Source organism: Xiphophorus hellerii, chromosome 24, assembly GCF_003331165.1.
Source record: "Xiphophorus hellerii strain 12219 chromosome 24, Xiphophorus_hellerii-4.1, whole genome shotgun sequence".
Classification (NCBI taxonomy): domain Eukaryota; kingdom Metazoa; phylum Chordata; class Actinopteri; order Cyprinodontiformes; family Poeciliidae; genus Xiphophorus; species Xiphophorus hellerii.
In genome coordinates this window covers 15,414,901-15,430,856 of record NC_045695.1, presented here as the reverse complement: position 1 = coordinate 15,430,856, position 15,956 = coordinate 15,414,901, and the positions used below count along the sequence as shown (strand labels likewise).

The 15,956-nt window shown below is 40.6% G+C and overlaps 1 protein-coding gene across 5 annotated transcripts in view; it reads right to left on the bottom strand.

Moving 5' to 3' along the window:
• Positions 1 to 114: 114 nt before the first annotated feature.
• The window catches only part of zeb2b (zinc finger E-box binding homeobox 2b), an 82,158-nt gene continuing 66,316 nt past the window's right edge, over positions 115 to 15,956 (bottom strand). For 3 of the 5 annotated variants that reach the window (XM_032557073.1, XM_032557074.1, XM_032557077.1), the window contains exons 5-10: positions 15,024 to 15,212; positions 12,282 to 12,496; positions 10,062 to 10,170; positions 7,127 to 9,135; positions 3,724 to 3,904; positions 115 to 2,132 (exon numbers count right to left, since the gene is read on the bottom strand). In XM_032557073.1, coding sequence (XP_032412964.1) covers positions 1,564 to 2,132; positions 3,724 to 3,904; positions 7,127 to 9,135; positions 10,062 to 10,170; positions 12,282 to 12,496; positions 15,024 to 15,212 — 3,272 coding nt within the window. In that variant the 3' untranslated portion in view covers positions 115 to 1,563. The remainder of the gene's footprint in view (positions 2,133 to 3,723; positions 3,905 to 7,126; positions 9,136 to 10,061; positions 10,171 to 12,281; positions 12,497 to 15,023; positions 15,213 to 15,956) is intronic. The other 2 variants (XM_032557075.1, XM_032557076.1) reach the window with 1 other exon arrangement.

Genomic DNA, 15,956 nt, shown 5'->3' with positions numbered 1-15,956 from the left:
AATTAGCATAATAATGAGCAGCAGACGCTTTATCCACTGCAGCTCTGGAATAATGTGGATATGAGAGCAGGAAGATGCTGCAAGTGAGGAAAAACGAAGCGCTGAAGGGTTCGGTACTCTGTAATTTGGCTACTTTTTATTCGAGCAGGGTCATCTTCAAGAGAAAATTACAAATTAAGAATTCATAATACTTTTACAAAGACATTTCAGGAAAGATTTCTTCTTCAGTCATCATATCATACATAGTATTTAACAGTCCCTCTTCATTGTTTTTTCAGCTTAAAAAAAGAAAACAAAGATGAAGAAAGTGGAATTTTTTTTCAGTCGAAAATACAGTGTTTTCACAATTGTATAAAAGTTCCCAAATTTTGGATTTTTTCTTCCAGTAACTGGAAAGTAAAAGAAAAACAAATAAAATAAGATTAAAACTTCACAATGTTTCAAAACACAATAAATGCTCTTTTTTTACGTAAAATTTGCCCCTATGATCGACAACATGTTCCTTTTTACTAAAATATATCTATATATTGAAGAACTATAGTACTGTACACAACAGTATGAAATAAATAAAATTAGGAAATATAAAATGGGCCACATAAATAATCAAAATAAAAGAAAAAAACGGTTTGGTTGTAATACTGAGAGAGTTTAAAAAGAAAAGAGCTGAGAAAACATTGCACAACATAATGTAAACTAAAGGAAAACGGCTGCCTATACGTCTTTAATACTGACACAGGTGCTTCGGAGAACAACGGTGAACCATCTCATCATAATACTGAAGCTGGTGAAGAAGAACAAAACAAAAAATAAGAAACCGAACCGTCCTTTTACACAATACGAGGGTGGCACTTGCAGAAAAACACACAGGTTAAAAGGTTTGCATATAAGGCTTCTTTTTTCTTATCAAAAAACACCTTACAAAGGCTTCGTCCTTCATCGTTTTCTTCTTTTTATCCCGTCCATAAAGTGTAATTTTCCCTTAAAACAAAAGTCTCTTTAAATCTTCTTTAAAAAAAACAAAACACAGTTTAAATTCCTTCATTTGATTCAATTCAAGAGGCCTAAAACAGTGCGGCTGGAGATGTTTGGAGAAATAAAGACGACACCGAAAAACGCAGGTAGGTGGTAATACTGAAGGACTGCAGTGCAGGTAATACTGCTTTTCCAACACTGTATAAATATATACATAGGCAATACTTTTTATTATTTTTGTTCATGATTATAGAAGCGGAGTGCAATTTGTACAAGTCACTAGTTGTGCTATAAATACTATGGAACACAGGAGGTTAGCACCACACGTTGATTTAGGCCTTAGTACTGTACATTTTTATTCATTTATTCGTTGTTCGGTTTGCATAATGCAGCTTATTTCACAAACCCGCCATTGATTTTTGAGTCCTGCGTCCCGCTTCAGCAGACGTCGTCCCAAAGAGAGCTTCCCGGAAGCTTCAGGCACGTGCAGCTTAAAACGCGGCGGCGGCGTTTTAAACCGAGCAGGTGAGAATGCCGAACCGAAAGACAAACTGAAAACTGTAAGATGGGAAGCTTCCTGAAAACCGTCCGTTACATGCCGTCCTCCATGGCGTCCTCGTGATCCGATTTGGTTTCCGTTTTGCCGTCCAGCGAGCTGTCGTCCATCGAGTGCTCCCCGTTCTCCTCCTCGTCCCTCAACGTGTCCGGGTCCGTGTCCATGCTCTTGCTCTCCTCCTCTTCCTCCTCCTCGAACTCGTCCCTCCGTCCTATCTTCGCGTACGTTCCGTCTACCTCCTTCCGCCCCTCCGCCCTGATCCCTCCGTTCACGCCGTCGTGCCTCAGGATGGCCTCGTGCTCCGCTGGGTAGCCCTGAGGAGTCATGCCCTGCAAGTACGCCCTGCTCATCAGCAGCTCGGTGGGCTCCAGGTGGCCCTTCTCCCGGGCCTCCCTCTCCGCCGCCTCCCGCTCCTCGGCCTCCCGCTTGCAGTAGGAGTAGCGATGGTTCATGTGCTGCGAGTAGGAGCCCGAGTGCGAGAAGCGCTTCCCGCATTTGTCGCACTGGTACGGCTTCTCTCCGGAGTGCAGCCGCGAGTGCTCGATGAGATGGTGTTTGTGTTTGAAGGCTTTCTTGCAGATCTGGCACTGGTGCGGCCGCTTGCCTGCGGAGACGCAGAAACAGAAAGCGGGATGTGAGCGAGGCGCCGGAATCGCAAAAAACAACTCAAACAAATCACAGCAAAGCAAAAAAACGGATTTATTTAAGCTAACAAACTGCTGCATCCTGGATGCACAAAGGAGAGTTACAAGAGATCCTTCCTGTTTTTCATTTTTAAATAGTAAATGTCTTTTTCATTTTCTTAGTTCATCAGTAACAGATGCTCCATTTAGCTTTAAGCTACTTTCCAACAACATAAAACATAAAAACATCAGAAAGTCAACAACTGTGAAAACCTGTAACAGATATTTTTACATTTTGTAAACAGACATTGTTAAAATCATCAACACACATCAAATATGTTGGTCAGTGTTCCACTTATTATTAAACAAAGGAAAATCTAAACAGTCTTGGTTTATAGGAACTCAGTGTTTCAGCTGTTTTGCACTTTTATGGAAGAATATATGAATAAGTCTCCATATATTCTATATCAAATCTTTGTCTAAGGTCATAAAGTTACAGTATAAATAGTACTGAACGCCAAGATTACAGTTATTTTTCTGTTACTAACAGCTGTTTCCTGATATTACAAGAGAAGTCCTTTATTTTTAAAATTTTTAATTAATAGTCCAGAAAAAATGTATACATTTTACTTTATCTTGTATGTTATATTATTGTTAATTATTCTTGTTTTTTTAATATACGTTTTTAACACTTTTTGATTTTGTTTTCTGGACTTGCATGCATCGTTGATGCTGTTACGCATACATTTTCCCACAATATAGGATATTTCTATTCTATTCTGTTTTTTATTTAGTATTATTCATATTATATACATCAATTCAATAAAAGTGTCCCAAGAACACAGCCTTGAGGAACACCAAATGTAAACAAGAGATGTTCCACAATTTTAACATCAATTTATCTTTGTTTAGTTGGAAAAAACAAAGATAAATTGAATATTAGTGTCCTGAGATCACAGCCTTGAGGAACACCACATGTAATTAAACCCTTTGCTTCCACTAGTTGCTGAATTTCTAGCTGCCGGTTCAACAGGAACCTAAAAAGCGGCAGAATTCAGAACCAAAATGGATCCTCCTGCCTTTTCATGTCCGAGCCGATAACTAGTCGGCTCCATAAAGCTTTGAGAAAGTCTGAGCTGCTGATACTGGACAAAATAAATGATGCAACTTGGTGAAAGCAGGTCTCTGTATCTCATCAGGAAGCTCCTGCAGTTTGGTTGATATGATTTAATACCAATAAATAATTATATATCTAGGTAAATTAATGTCTTTTAAGATAAAATAGTTTTAACATGATATGATTTGCTCCCTCTTCTTTGGCTACCTGCATTAATTTAATTGCAAAAAGGAACACAAAGTTTTAAGACATCACATCCCTGTCAATGAAGAAGCAAGTTAGGTGTTGGGTTACATATACAACTTAAGGATTGAACAGAGAAGGAAAAAAAGGAGGAAAAAGGGAAATAAAACAAAATATATAAATATATACTTGTAGGATTTGGCAACACAAACATTTAAAACATAAAATAAAAAAGCATGGGGTTTAAAATAAGGGTCTAGAACAGTATATACCTGTGTGTTCATATTTGTGTCTTAGAAGGGAACTGCTCTTCTGGAATGTTTTGTCGCACAAGTCACACGCGTACATACCACTTTCGGTCTTCTTAATCTTCTTCCGCGACAGACAGGAGTCGGGGTCTGTCATGTCGTCCAGCCCTGACAAGTAATCTGGTGTACCGTCAAGCAGGTCCCCCTTAGAGACAAGAACAGAGAGACAAAAGGCGAGACGTAATAAGCAACGCAGCACCTCACAAACCCTCAAACGCTTAAAAATGGTTTAAGCTAAAAGTGAGAAAACTGGAGCTGTCATTTATTTCAGGAGCTGTAGCTAAAAAATGTATCTGTTTACATGCTAAATGTTTGTTTTGTCAAAATATATTCAATTGCAATGTGTAGATGGAAGGTAAATGTGCTAAAAATTTAAATTATACAATGTAGCTAAACCAAACAACAAAACATACGTGCTAATGAGCTAAGTGCTAAATGTGACAAAACACCAAACAGTCAAAAATCACTCCAACAATCTCAATTAAGCAGCTAATTGTATTAAAAATAAATGTGATGCTGATGTTTAACTGAAAAATGCTAACTGCTAATCATGCTAATATGATCAGTCAAAACCCACTTTATATATTAGACATTTTATTTTTTGTGCTGCTAAATTATGAATATGAAAAAGCTGAATGTAATCAAATTTTCCAATTATTTTATAAACTGCAGCTCTCAGAGAGTAAAAAAATTACTAATATGCTAACTGTTAGCTTTGCTAAGCTGATAAAGCATCTTTTTAAAAAAACGTTGAAAAGTTCAAGGTCAATTTTAAACTGGTCAATTTTAAAGGCAACAATTTTGAATTCAGCTAATTATCCATCTAGTTTAGTTACTGTGATTTTCTTGTTCTAAAGAATTAGCAACATTTGCTAATCGATGCTAACTGCTAAAGCTACTACTTTGATCAAGGGTAAAAAAAACAAAAAAAAACAACAAAATATCTTTTTAATAACGTAAAGTCTTAAAAAATAAGACATCTTAGAAAAGAGTTGATGGAATTATAATTTTTAAACATAATGCTATTGCTAATTTAAATAAACACCAAACATCATGATTATAAAGTAGCTAATTGATTTTAAATACACTGTTGAAATAATTATTCATCAGGAAGTTTTAGTTAGCTGTTTTATGCTAATCTGACAACCTATAAAAAATAAAACATTTATATAAAAGACTAGAAAAGCTTATAGAACAAGGGCATTTTTCAGAATAAATATATATTTATTGCAGATTTATTTTAGAAGTTAAAATGTTTAATATTTTCTTGTAACTAGTTTGCTAAAATGGAAGCTAATATAATATAACACAATGTACAGATGAATACCTCATGTTTATGAAGACAAATTGTTTTACTGGACTTTTGCAAATACATGATTTAAAATGAATATAATGAACGTTAAATGGAATAAAAATGTGAGTTTTTATTACATTTTGGGAGCAGAAGCTTTGACCAGTTTAAAGTAAACAGATATTTGAAAAAAATCTGGCTGCTTAACTTGTATTATTAACCAAAAAAAGAAGAAGAAAATATAGATTGACTTTTAATGTGCGTGTAGTTCTATTTCAAAAGTAGAAAATATGGGTTTTAGGAGCTATAATTTATTTAAGTTAATGTTATCTGTGACAATGTAAGTCCCAAAATAAGTTAAAACAACCAAAACTGTAAAGTTTTTTTAATAGAAGTATTATTATAGCCAACATATTACATATATACTACCTATATATAAATAATGCAATATAATACTGAGTATTTACATAATTACGTAATATCTTGTTTGAGAAGTTAAACAGAAACACATCTTTGCTAACATGCTAACTGCTAACTATGTACCAATTACTAATTTGAAGAATCCACTTAAAATGATCCATCAGCACACACACATACACAGATATATCTGTTCAACATAATGTCATAAAATACTAAAATGAAATAAATACATAATAAAAAAAGAGGCAGACTCTTGATTTGAATAAAAGACATGCTAACATGCTAATATGCTAACTGCTAAACATGTACTTTCTTACAACTCTGAAAATGAAATAAATACCTACTTTAGGAGATAAATTATTCTATTGTAAATTGATTAAGATTTTAAATCTGAGGTAAGTTGAGTTTTTTGTCTTTTTCAGCAGCTTTAAATTTGTCGATTTGAAATTGGAGCTAACAGACACACAGCTAAACTGCTACATTTAGTGCCAAGGAAACAAAAAGAAAAAAGACAAGCTAAAGAAATCAGAGATACTTTAGATGTAAATATTTTATTTTGCAATCTGCTGCTGAATGGCAATAAAAAAATTATCTGTGACACCATTTATAAAGCCCTAAACTCCACACAATGCTACAAGTTCATGCATTTTTGATTACCAGCACCCAGCAGCGTTTATTTCTTATAAAACTTTCAGCTCTGGAATAATATCTCCCATTTATAACTGACAGCTTCCTCATTATGAAGCGCAGCTAGCCCAGGCTAATTTTGAACTCGTGTTAATTCTGCACATTCCTTTAAAACCGTCCCCTTTCATAATGAAGATTACTCTTAAATTTAAATTAATGGAGAACAATATTACAACATTAGAGGAGACGCGGTGAGCCATTCTTGAAATTGCAAGCTCATATAATGATTATAATCAGAAGGTGCACCTTAATGGCCAATATTGAGTCACCAAAGCCTGCTTTAATGAATATGTGTGTGATAATGTGAGGACCGTGTTTTAAGAACGGACCACTATCACTCTGCAATCAATTTGAACTAAACGCCTGTAGCTGTATTTTTAAAATCTAATTTAATAACTTAGAATAGGAAACATTATTAATACTTTTTTTCATCAAAATGGTTCCCTCTATGTTAAACAGCCTTCAGCATTCGCTGGTAATGAACATGGAGACTGTGCATTATTAATCCACATGTAGTGAAGAAGCTCATTTTGGCGTTGGCTCGCTTTAAAATGCAGGCGAAACCCGCAGTAGGAGATTTTAGAGAAGTGCACTGCTCCGGGCTTCACCTTTGTCATTTTTACAAAGGCCTTTCACCCATATTTAATAACAAATATCCCAGCTCTGGACGATAAAATTTGATGCTCCTTTCTTTTCAGGCTGCAAGGAAAATACTGCTACGATTCAGAGAAAATCTCCTGCTCATGTCATTATCATAAACCTTTACACTGCTAATGACTTCTCGGTTTTCTCCCACCTCAGGGTGGTGTCCCAGCTGTTTATCTCCGTTGCCTTTGCCAGTTCATCCTACCTCAGGTGAGCGTTTCTCTCTCCTGACTCTTTTAATTAGCACAGAAATTAGTTCAGCACATTTCAGAGAGTCTAAGAGAGCCTGGGGCTTTTCACGAAAATCACAGGTGGCTCATTTACCTGGAAACCCGGTTTTCGCTGGTACTTTCTCCTCTGCTGCATCTCGGCAAAGGTAGCCGCCCCTGCTGCGTAAGTGTAGGCCATGTGCGGTAGGAAGCCCATTTGATCCATGCCCGGGTATGGCCTGAGACCCGGTATGCTGGCCTGCATGGGGGGCATGAATGTGGCCGGGGGGAAAGCGCTCTGTGGTGGAAGTGACGTATACAAAGGTTTGGCAGCAAACGGATTAATGCCAAAGATGGGGCTAGTGCTTTTTTCAAGGTTCCCATTGTTGGTTGAGCCTGAGAAGTCCTTCTTGAGATAGGCCAAGTTCAGTGGCTCTTCAAAGTGCTCTCGGGGAGACGGGATGCTGTTGTGGTCGATGGTGATGCTGTTGACCTTCGGCCTGCTCTTGATGGTCAGTGCGTGCTTGGGTTCCTTCATGAGTCTGGGCAGAGAGAGGTCGAGCGGCTCGGCTTGCAGGTCCTCCGACGTCAGGCTGTTTGGAGTGTAGGAGCTGCTGTGGGAGTTTTTGGAAGATGTGGACGACAGGTTCAGAGGCGACGGAGTGTTGCTGCGGGAGTGGTCCAACTTATCGCCGGCGGACTTGCCGTTGCTGCCGAACTGGTGGTTCTTCAAATGTCTAAGCGAGTTGTCACAGTTGCTGACGTTGTTGTGGAGCTCCGCGATGGAGGGGGACGTGATGCGGTCGGCAGGCTTGATAAGAGACATGGGCGACCTAGCTGCCAAAGAGTCTTTTGGAGGAGTTTGGTGGTTATTTGTTCCGACAACCATTTCCGTGTTGTTCCTGTGCTCTAGTGGTGGGGTCCTGGTAGTGCTATACTCGTACATCTTTCGCTGCTCAAACCATTCCTTGACAAATTCCTGAGGAAGGCCGACTGCTATGGAAATTTTGAGCAGCTCCTCTGAGTTGGGCTCCATGTTCATGGCAAAGTAAGCTTTCAGCACAGACATGTGGTCCCTGTAGGGGTGGAGGGGGCCGGTGAGTCCCTTCTCAGACAAAATGGAGGAGTGGGAGTTCTTCTCCATGAATATCCCTGGTTTGTTAGCCATCAGATTCTCACTGGGCTGCAGCACAGCTTTGATCTCCTCGTTCATTTTGCACAGGTAGCGTTCATGTTGGTGCAAAGGTATTGGCCCTGGGAAGGTTTCTTTGCAATACTGACAAGCATACGGTGTAAACATGTTTTCCGGCACCTTCTCCTCCACACCTCCTTCGAGCATGTGGTTGGATTTCTCTCGTTTGATATTGCTAATCTGTCTCTTTGAGTCTGTCGTCAAGCTCTGGAGGCAGGCTTTGGCTTCGTTCACTTTCTCTAATGTATAGTCGATGATGCTTTTGGTGGCGCCGTTGTGATTGACCAATGGAAGACCAACCTGAGGCCCCCCTGACGACGTCAACCCCTGCTTCTGCTCCTCCATCTGGTTTCCCAGCTCCTTCATGTAGGCCTTGAGCTTGGAGAGCTCCTCTGGCTTGCAGTCCATTTTCTGCCTGCACACAGTGTTGTCCACGATCTGGAGGACCTTCTGCACCTCGCTAAGGTTGTTCGCCAACTGACCTGGGTAGCCGCCAAACTGCGACTCCAGGCTGGCCATGCTCAGATGCTGCAGAGGGCTCTGCGCCGTCGAGTTGTGGTGGTTGACGCCCAGCGGACTGTTCCCTCCCATCCCTCCGTTCATAAACGGAACAGGAGCGCCGAACCCGTGGGAAGCCATCATCAGCTTGTAGTCGTTGAAGTCTAGCGGCTCCGTTTTGATGCTCATGTGGCTCCCGTGATCGGCGAGGCCCAGCGACTTGCCGTTCTCGATCTTCTGGCGCAGCTGGGTGATGGCAGTGTTGGTGGGTGAGGCGGAGGCGGAGGTGGGGGAGGAGCCCGCCTTCAGGTTGGTGCGCATGCGGCCGTTGACGGCGATCAGACCGATGCACTTCTTGCTGCTGATGTGGGAGCTGTAGGAGCCCGAGTGGGAGAAGCGCTTCTTGCAGTTGGGACACTCGTAGGGTTTCTCACCTGAAATTACAAACAGGAACATTTAGAGAAGACTTTTCTTTCAGAAAACAGATTTTTCATCACTTCTTAAGGCTTTTTGAAGGTTTTCTTTAGATTTTGGCAGCTTTTTATCTGGAAATTTTAATCTAGTGAAGACCAAATGTTCTCAAACTTAGCAAAAATGCTAAAGTGCTGAACAAATAAAGTTTGGCCAATACTTTTGGTGTCCTTTGTTTTTTCCTAAATATCCAAGAGAGTGATTTAGATTTTCTTTGGATATTTGGTCCCAATAGTTGACCAATGAATTACAAAGTCAAAAAATTAACAAGTGGCCAGCAGGTTTTTTGGAGATTTTATTTGGATTTTGGCAGCTTTTTCACTCTGTTTCAGTCAAGTAACTATGGAAGTCCATTTCTGCCATTAAAAAATAAAAACAAAACAGGAAGTCATAAATTTGAGATCTAATTATGAGTTTTAATCATATTTATGAGAATAAAAGTCCTATTTACAAGTTCTAAAGTCCTACTCCTGACTTTTATTCTTGTAATTGTGACTTTAAGGCTGATAATTATGACTTCCTGTTGGATTTTTATTTTTCGTTCATGGCAGAAATCTTAACAGAGTTGCTTTTTGGAAGTTGATGCATCTTTTAAATCCCACCTTATGGTTTTGTTTCAATTTTATTCCTGTAAAACATTCAGAAAATATTAATCAATTGGAGATATTTTGGCGTCTGAGAACATATTTAATATCCTGTCAATGTACAAAGAACCAAAGATTGCATAATACCACAAATTCCTGCTGCTACTAGAAGCTGTTTTCCCTAAATATCTTCAATAAAATGGACACTTTCTGTGATTTATTCATATTTTCTTTAGATATTTGGTCCCAATACTTAAGATGAACAAATCAATCGGACCTAAAGTCGTGTCGTGTGTAAATCTCACCGCTGTGAATCCGGAGGTGCTCCTTCAGATGGTGTTTGTACTTGAAGGCCTTGCCGCACTCCGTGCATTTAAACTTGCGGTTTCCGGCTGCTTGGTTGAGCAGTTGGTGCTGCGCGGAAAGACAGACAGAGGAACGATTTTAAACACAATATTTTATTTCATTCTTTTAAAGAAAAGAAGATGCACAAACATGGCGAGGGTGAGAGTTCAGCAAATATTCACAATTGGTCGGCATGACAACCGGCCAACGAGGCGTCTTGGCTTCCTGTTCCCACCTCGGCGATAGTGGAGAGAATCGCATACCTTTTAATTTCCTGGACGCTCGGCCAAAAGGAGGACTGCCTTTACAATCTGGCAGCCCAGAAAACAGAATAAATGAAAAGAGGCTTTTTTAGAGCCTTCATTAGGAGCGCCGATCTGATCTAGTTTTTCATTAATTTTGGCCTAACCAGCTCAGAAAGTATCACCTGTACGCTCGCAGTAATTGGGTCGGCTTGTGGGAACTTGATTCAAAGGTAACGCTTTATAGAACCAAACAGAATTAATTTCCGAGTGGGACAACGCCACCGACTCTGCCCACATTCCTGGGGAGACAGATGGCGGGACACTGGGAGGACCTGGTGGGTCCAAACCTTCAGAGATCCAGCGGGGTGGGGGCGCGCGCTGCATAAACAAACAGCAACAGCTGCTTGGCCCCCCCCAGAGGAGCCCTGCCCGGTAAAGTTTCATCTGCTGCTAATAGGACACAATTGCACCGTCAGGCTGCTGGTGGGCGGAGACTGGATGTTTGCATATGTATAAGCGCTAATTAGTCATATTCTAGCTAATTGGTTAAGAGAAGGAGGAGTATTAGCGCTTGTAAACACAGAAGACGGCGCGTCGCAGCGCCTGTTTACCTATCAGGACGTAATTCTTTATGTAAATCTGAATCACTCCTCCTCAGTTTGGCTGTTAATTACCAAATGTACATTTAATACACATGCGTGTTGCTTGTGTCTTGACTAATCAGCTTGTAATGAGAACGAGCAGCAGCAGGAAGAAAGGACCTAAAGAAGACATTGTGAAATCGTCTGGCGGATAAATAATGGTTGGGTTTTGTTCAGGCTGCTGACCGGAGCGCGGCCCGGCCCGGCCCATCTGCTCACACCCAGCTGGTGGGTCAGGTGAAAGCGTTTGGATCAAACAGCCTGAGCACGTCGTCCTCGCTTCAGAGGGCGCCATGACGACCGCAACGCAGCGCGGTACACCGCATGATCTGGAAGAGCAAGAGCGTTGTCTCCTGCCTGGTAGACCACGCTCAGGGGAAAATCAGCCCACAGGACGGACTCTCTGATTGGTTTAAAGAGGGACGACTCTGAACAAAGTTTATAAGGGTTTTTAAAAACAACTTTCACAAATTTTTAGAGACGGCAGGACTTTATGTAATTTATAAAAACAAACATTTGGAATGAAGCTGAAGAAAATATTTCTGAGGTGGAAGGATGGATGGATGGATGGATGGATGGATGGATGGATGGATGGATGGATGGATGGATGGATGGATGGATGGATGGATGGATGGATGGATGGATGGATGGATGGATGGATGGATGGATGGATGGACAGATGGATGGGTGGATACCCTGTAAATTCTCTCTCTCCCTCCCTCTCTCCTCCAGTCTTCATCTGCTCTCAGATTTACGGCTCTAATTTCCAAACTTATAATTACTGCCAATGTGCAGAAAGTGGAGTTAAACATCCGTGGCTGCCGGATGCTCGACTTTAAGGTGATTCATGCTAACTTCCAGCGGATCCGCGTCACATCCCGGCCGCGCGCGACATAAATCGCGGCAGAAGATCCGAGCGTACACAGATGTTTATGCGGTGCATGAAATTAGAAGTGGAGGGAGGGGGCTGAGTGATGGAGAGCCCCCCAATACCCCGCCGCCCCGCAGCACAGCAGCATTAAAGGCCAGGAGTGGAGCGAAGTTAAGGAGCTGATAAAAATTTCCAAATTGGAAATTAACACAATCATTCGATCGTGAACACGAGGCTGGAAAATCATATCAGAGAGGGCCATCAAAAAACCATTTAGGGCCTCAATTAAAGTTATTACCATTAAAGGATCTGCATCTTCAAAATGCCATGAAAAATTAATAATGATTGCCAATCAGAAAAAAAATGATCGGGGCGCGATGGGGATGAAATGAAACAGGCAAAATGGAGGAAGCTCCGCCTCACCTGATCCCTGGCGGGCTTGTGTGTGGCCATATGCCGCTCCAGCTGAGTGCGGTAGGCGAACGTGTAGTTGCACAGGGGGCAGGCGAAGTTCTCCTCGTTCTTCTCATGGCGGTACTTGATGTGCTCCTTGAGCGAAGTCAAACGCTTGTAGCCCCGGTCGCAGTAGGGGCAGGTCAACAGTTGGGCGAAGGCATCTGGCGTTCCAGGTGGCAGGTCTGTAAGAGAGACAGCAGGGGGGGTGAGGCAGGCCAAAAGGTCAGAGGATCAATGGCAGCTAATGGGCAGCGTGCCCACAGTGCTATCTGCTCCAAGGACAGCATCCGCTCAGAGCTGGCCCAAGGAATATATGAGCTGAGCGACTGCTTAGCACCTCCACACCATCAGGGGCCCCCCAAGAGCAAAAATCTAGACTTACAGACAAAAAGAATGTGTTCCTTTTGACCGGGTTGTTAAAATTTGGGCTCCTTTTCAAAATATTTGGTGAGTTTTTAGAAATATTGTATCAAAATAGATGTTAGAAATGCTCAAAACTTTTGGAAATGCAAATTTTAACTAATAATAAAACTTTTTTGAGATGTCTAAAAATCGGTCAAATGTGATTAATAGTCATTTCCTGATCAAGTCTCACTATGTAGTAGGAATCCCAGTACAAGTTCATGGTTTAATAAAACAAAACGCCACAAAAAAACAACAACATGTCTCATTGTGTTTTAAAGTCAAAACCTTTGGGGTCCCAATGGGAACTGGTTCTGTTCAGGATGTTAATCAGGAGCCCAGGAGATGAAGGTATTATTAATTTAATGTTGTGCGCCACAGCTAAGGGAAAATAATGCAGAAAAAATGGTGAAGAACAACTCAAAACCACTTTTTTCTCTCGCTTTTTTATGCTACACACAGACCCGTTGCCATAGCAACTAACTGACAACAGCTCCACTAGCTGCCAGAGCAGAAATTACATTCAAATTAACACACAAAGAACAGAATATTTAGCCTGTTTTCAGGCTTGACATTTGTTGTGTGACTATTGTGCAGCATATTGAGTTTGTCAAAGTCAAGCTAGCATAGCATATTTTTGTTTTTAATTAAAACTTTACTGACCTGCAACATGTGACATCTTGGTCTTAGTGTTGACAATTAATAGGAAAACACTGTTTCACTTTTTCTTTTATATATCATTTGTACATTTAATATTTAGCGCATCATGTTGACAACGAGACAGCTGCAACCAATGGTAGTCATCGTCGTTTTGTTTTGTCAAACATTTAATGTCACATTGTGATGTAACAGGTCTATATATTTTTTTAAACAACATTGAATAATATAAATGTTATTCTTATTTTTATAATTGCTACACTGTTGGAGAAATATATTAAAACTAAAACAAATACTGAAACTAAAAAGGCTGATTTCAAAATCACATTGTTTTGGTTTGCTACACCTGAAGATTAAAAATCAATATTCATATCAACACCAGTATGATGGGAGTTAATTACAAATGATAGTTTGTTACACACTTTGACTAAAACAGGAGTGCTGAGGCGTTTGGTGAGGACCTGTCGGTTTGGGGCCCACAAATGAAAATCTGCCGCAGCCCCCAAAAAGTCTTGGGTCGGCCCTGCATCGGCTGGACTTCACCCTCCTTTCCTTTATGACCAACCCGCCCATAAACTGACATTCTCCATCCACCCCTCCTGCCACAAGATGTCTGCCGCATGAATCACCGAGGCGTTCAAATCCCGCCTCAGAGGTGCTGCTATCTGATTTCAAGAGGCTGCCCAGCTGTTGCTGTGAGGCTGTAGGTAAACACCCAGGCATCCGGCGAATCTGTGGGACCAACAGCTGCCCGCTCGTGTCAGCGGGAAGAGCCGCTGCTCGCTTTTCCACAGATTCCAGCCGGACAATCTGTTACCGCGGGATTCACGCTTTCTCACGGATTACCGAAACGCTTCGTTTCGGGAGGTTTTAAACGATAAAACGCTGATTCTGGGGTTTCCCAGCTGCAGCTTTTCAAAACAAAACTGAGTAAATACGGAAATGTTGAAGCTTGAAAGACTGAACTATATTTTAAACTTGCTTTACATTTACACTTATATTACTAAAACGTTAAATAATTTACATATTATGTTTTCAAGCCTTTATTTCTGTTAAATATGACAATTTTCTACTTACAGTTGACGAGAACACAACATTTAAAACTACAATATTACATTAGATCCATTAAAAAGCACATTTTAATACAGAAACATAAGCTTAATTTTTTCATTACCTGCTTAAAGATTGTTATTTTTGTCTAGAATAACTCTATTAACCTCTTAATAGGTGTTTTAATGAAAGACACATCTAAGGATGAGCATTGCAAATTGCTAAAGTATAAAACATGTTAAATGTATATACTTTTACCCATCAAATGAATGAATAAATTTACTGTTTTTGGACAAAATATAAGTTTTCTTTCAATTAAAACCTTTAATAATCCAGTAAATCTTCCATCCTGATATTAATTCAGATCATTGTTAAAGTTTAGTAGAAAAAAAAAAGTTTTTTTAAAATATTTTTTGTAATAAACATTAGTAAAAATACTCCAAATTGTTCTGAGAGAAGGTTTTATAAAGTTATCAACTTAAATATAAAAATAAAATGAATAAACATGCTCAGAAATATTTTTCCATCACATATTTAGAGTTTAAATGTCCAAAGTGATGCAGAAGTGACCATATTTCGGATGTTTGACCGGAGTCGTACCGTTTTCCTCGGGTCCCGTTGCCTCCGGCGTTCCCAGCCGGCTCAGCTCCTCCGGGGCTTCTGGGTAAATGATGGCGGTGTCGCCGCGCTGCAGGTACTCGGCGATGCTCACCACGTGGCTGTCGCCGTCGTCCAGCTTTCGCTTGGCGAAGAAGTCCTCCAGCTCTGAAGTGCAATCCATGCTTTTGACTGCAGACAGGAAGGAGGAAGAAGAAGAAGAAGAAGAAGAAGAAGGAGAGGCGGTGAGATAAATCGAATTCACTTTTTTTTTCCTCCTCAGAGAAATGTCTTACAGGAGAATATTGGGAACATTGGGGAGGAAATGCGATGAAGATAGCCACCCTGAAACATTGCAGCAGTGCTTTGGGGGGGATATATCTAAATTACCGGGTTTGCTTGTCATGCCATGTCTGCTAAAACAAGAACTGTAACTTAATCCGGGCAAAAATCAGAGATAAATGTGCCACTATGAGCTGCTGAGGAGAAAACTTCACTGACCTAATTTACCTCAGACAGAAAATCTGATTTTCATGTCAGGAAAATAAAAAAACAGCACCCTCATTCACGTATAACCCCACATATATACACAATCACGGCTTAATCAGCAGCAGTGCCACGTTTCTTTCTATCAGCTTTCACATAAAAGGTCAATCAAGAGGCCGTGGCTTTTGTTGGTTCTGTGTCGAACAGATTACCGAGGCCAAACCACAAGCCGGAGCACGAAAGAAGAAGAAAAGAGACACGCTCTGCCATGGCTGAGCCCAACGTGTCTTAAGCCAGCCAAAGTGCTGAGGCCACACAATGTGAAATTATTTCCCAGTCCCCTCTCTTCAGGGAAACTCTTAAGCTGCAGCCTGGAGATAGCTGCAAACAAACAAAAAACCCAAAAACCTGAGCAGAAAGGGAAACGGCAGCCTTCATTAGTCGAGCTGA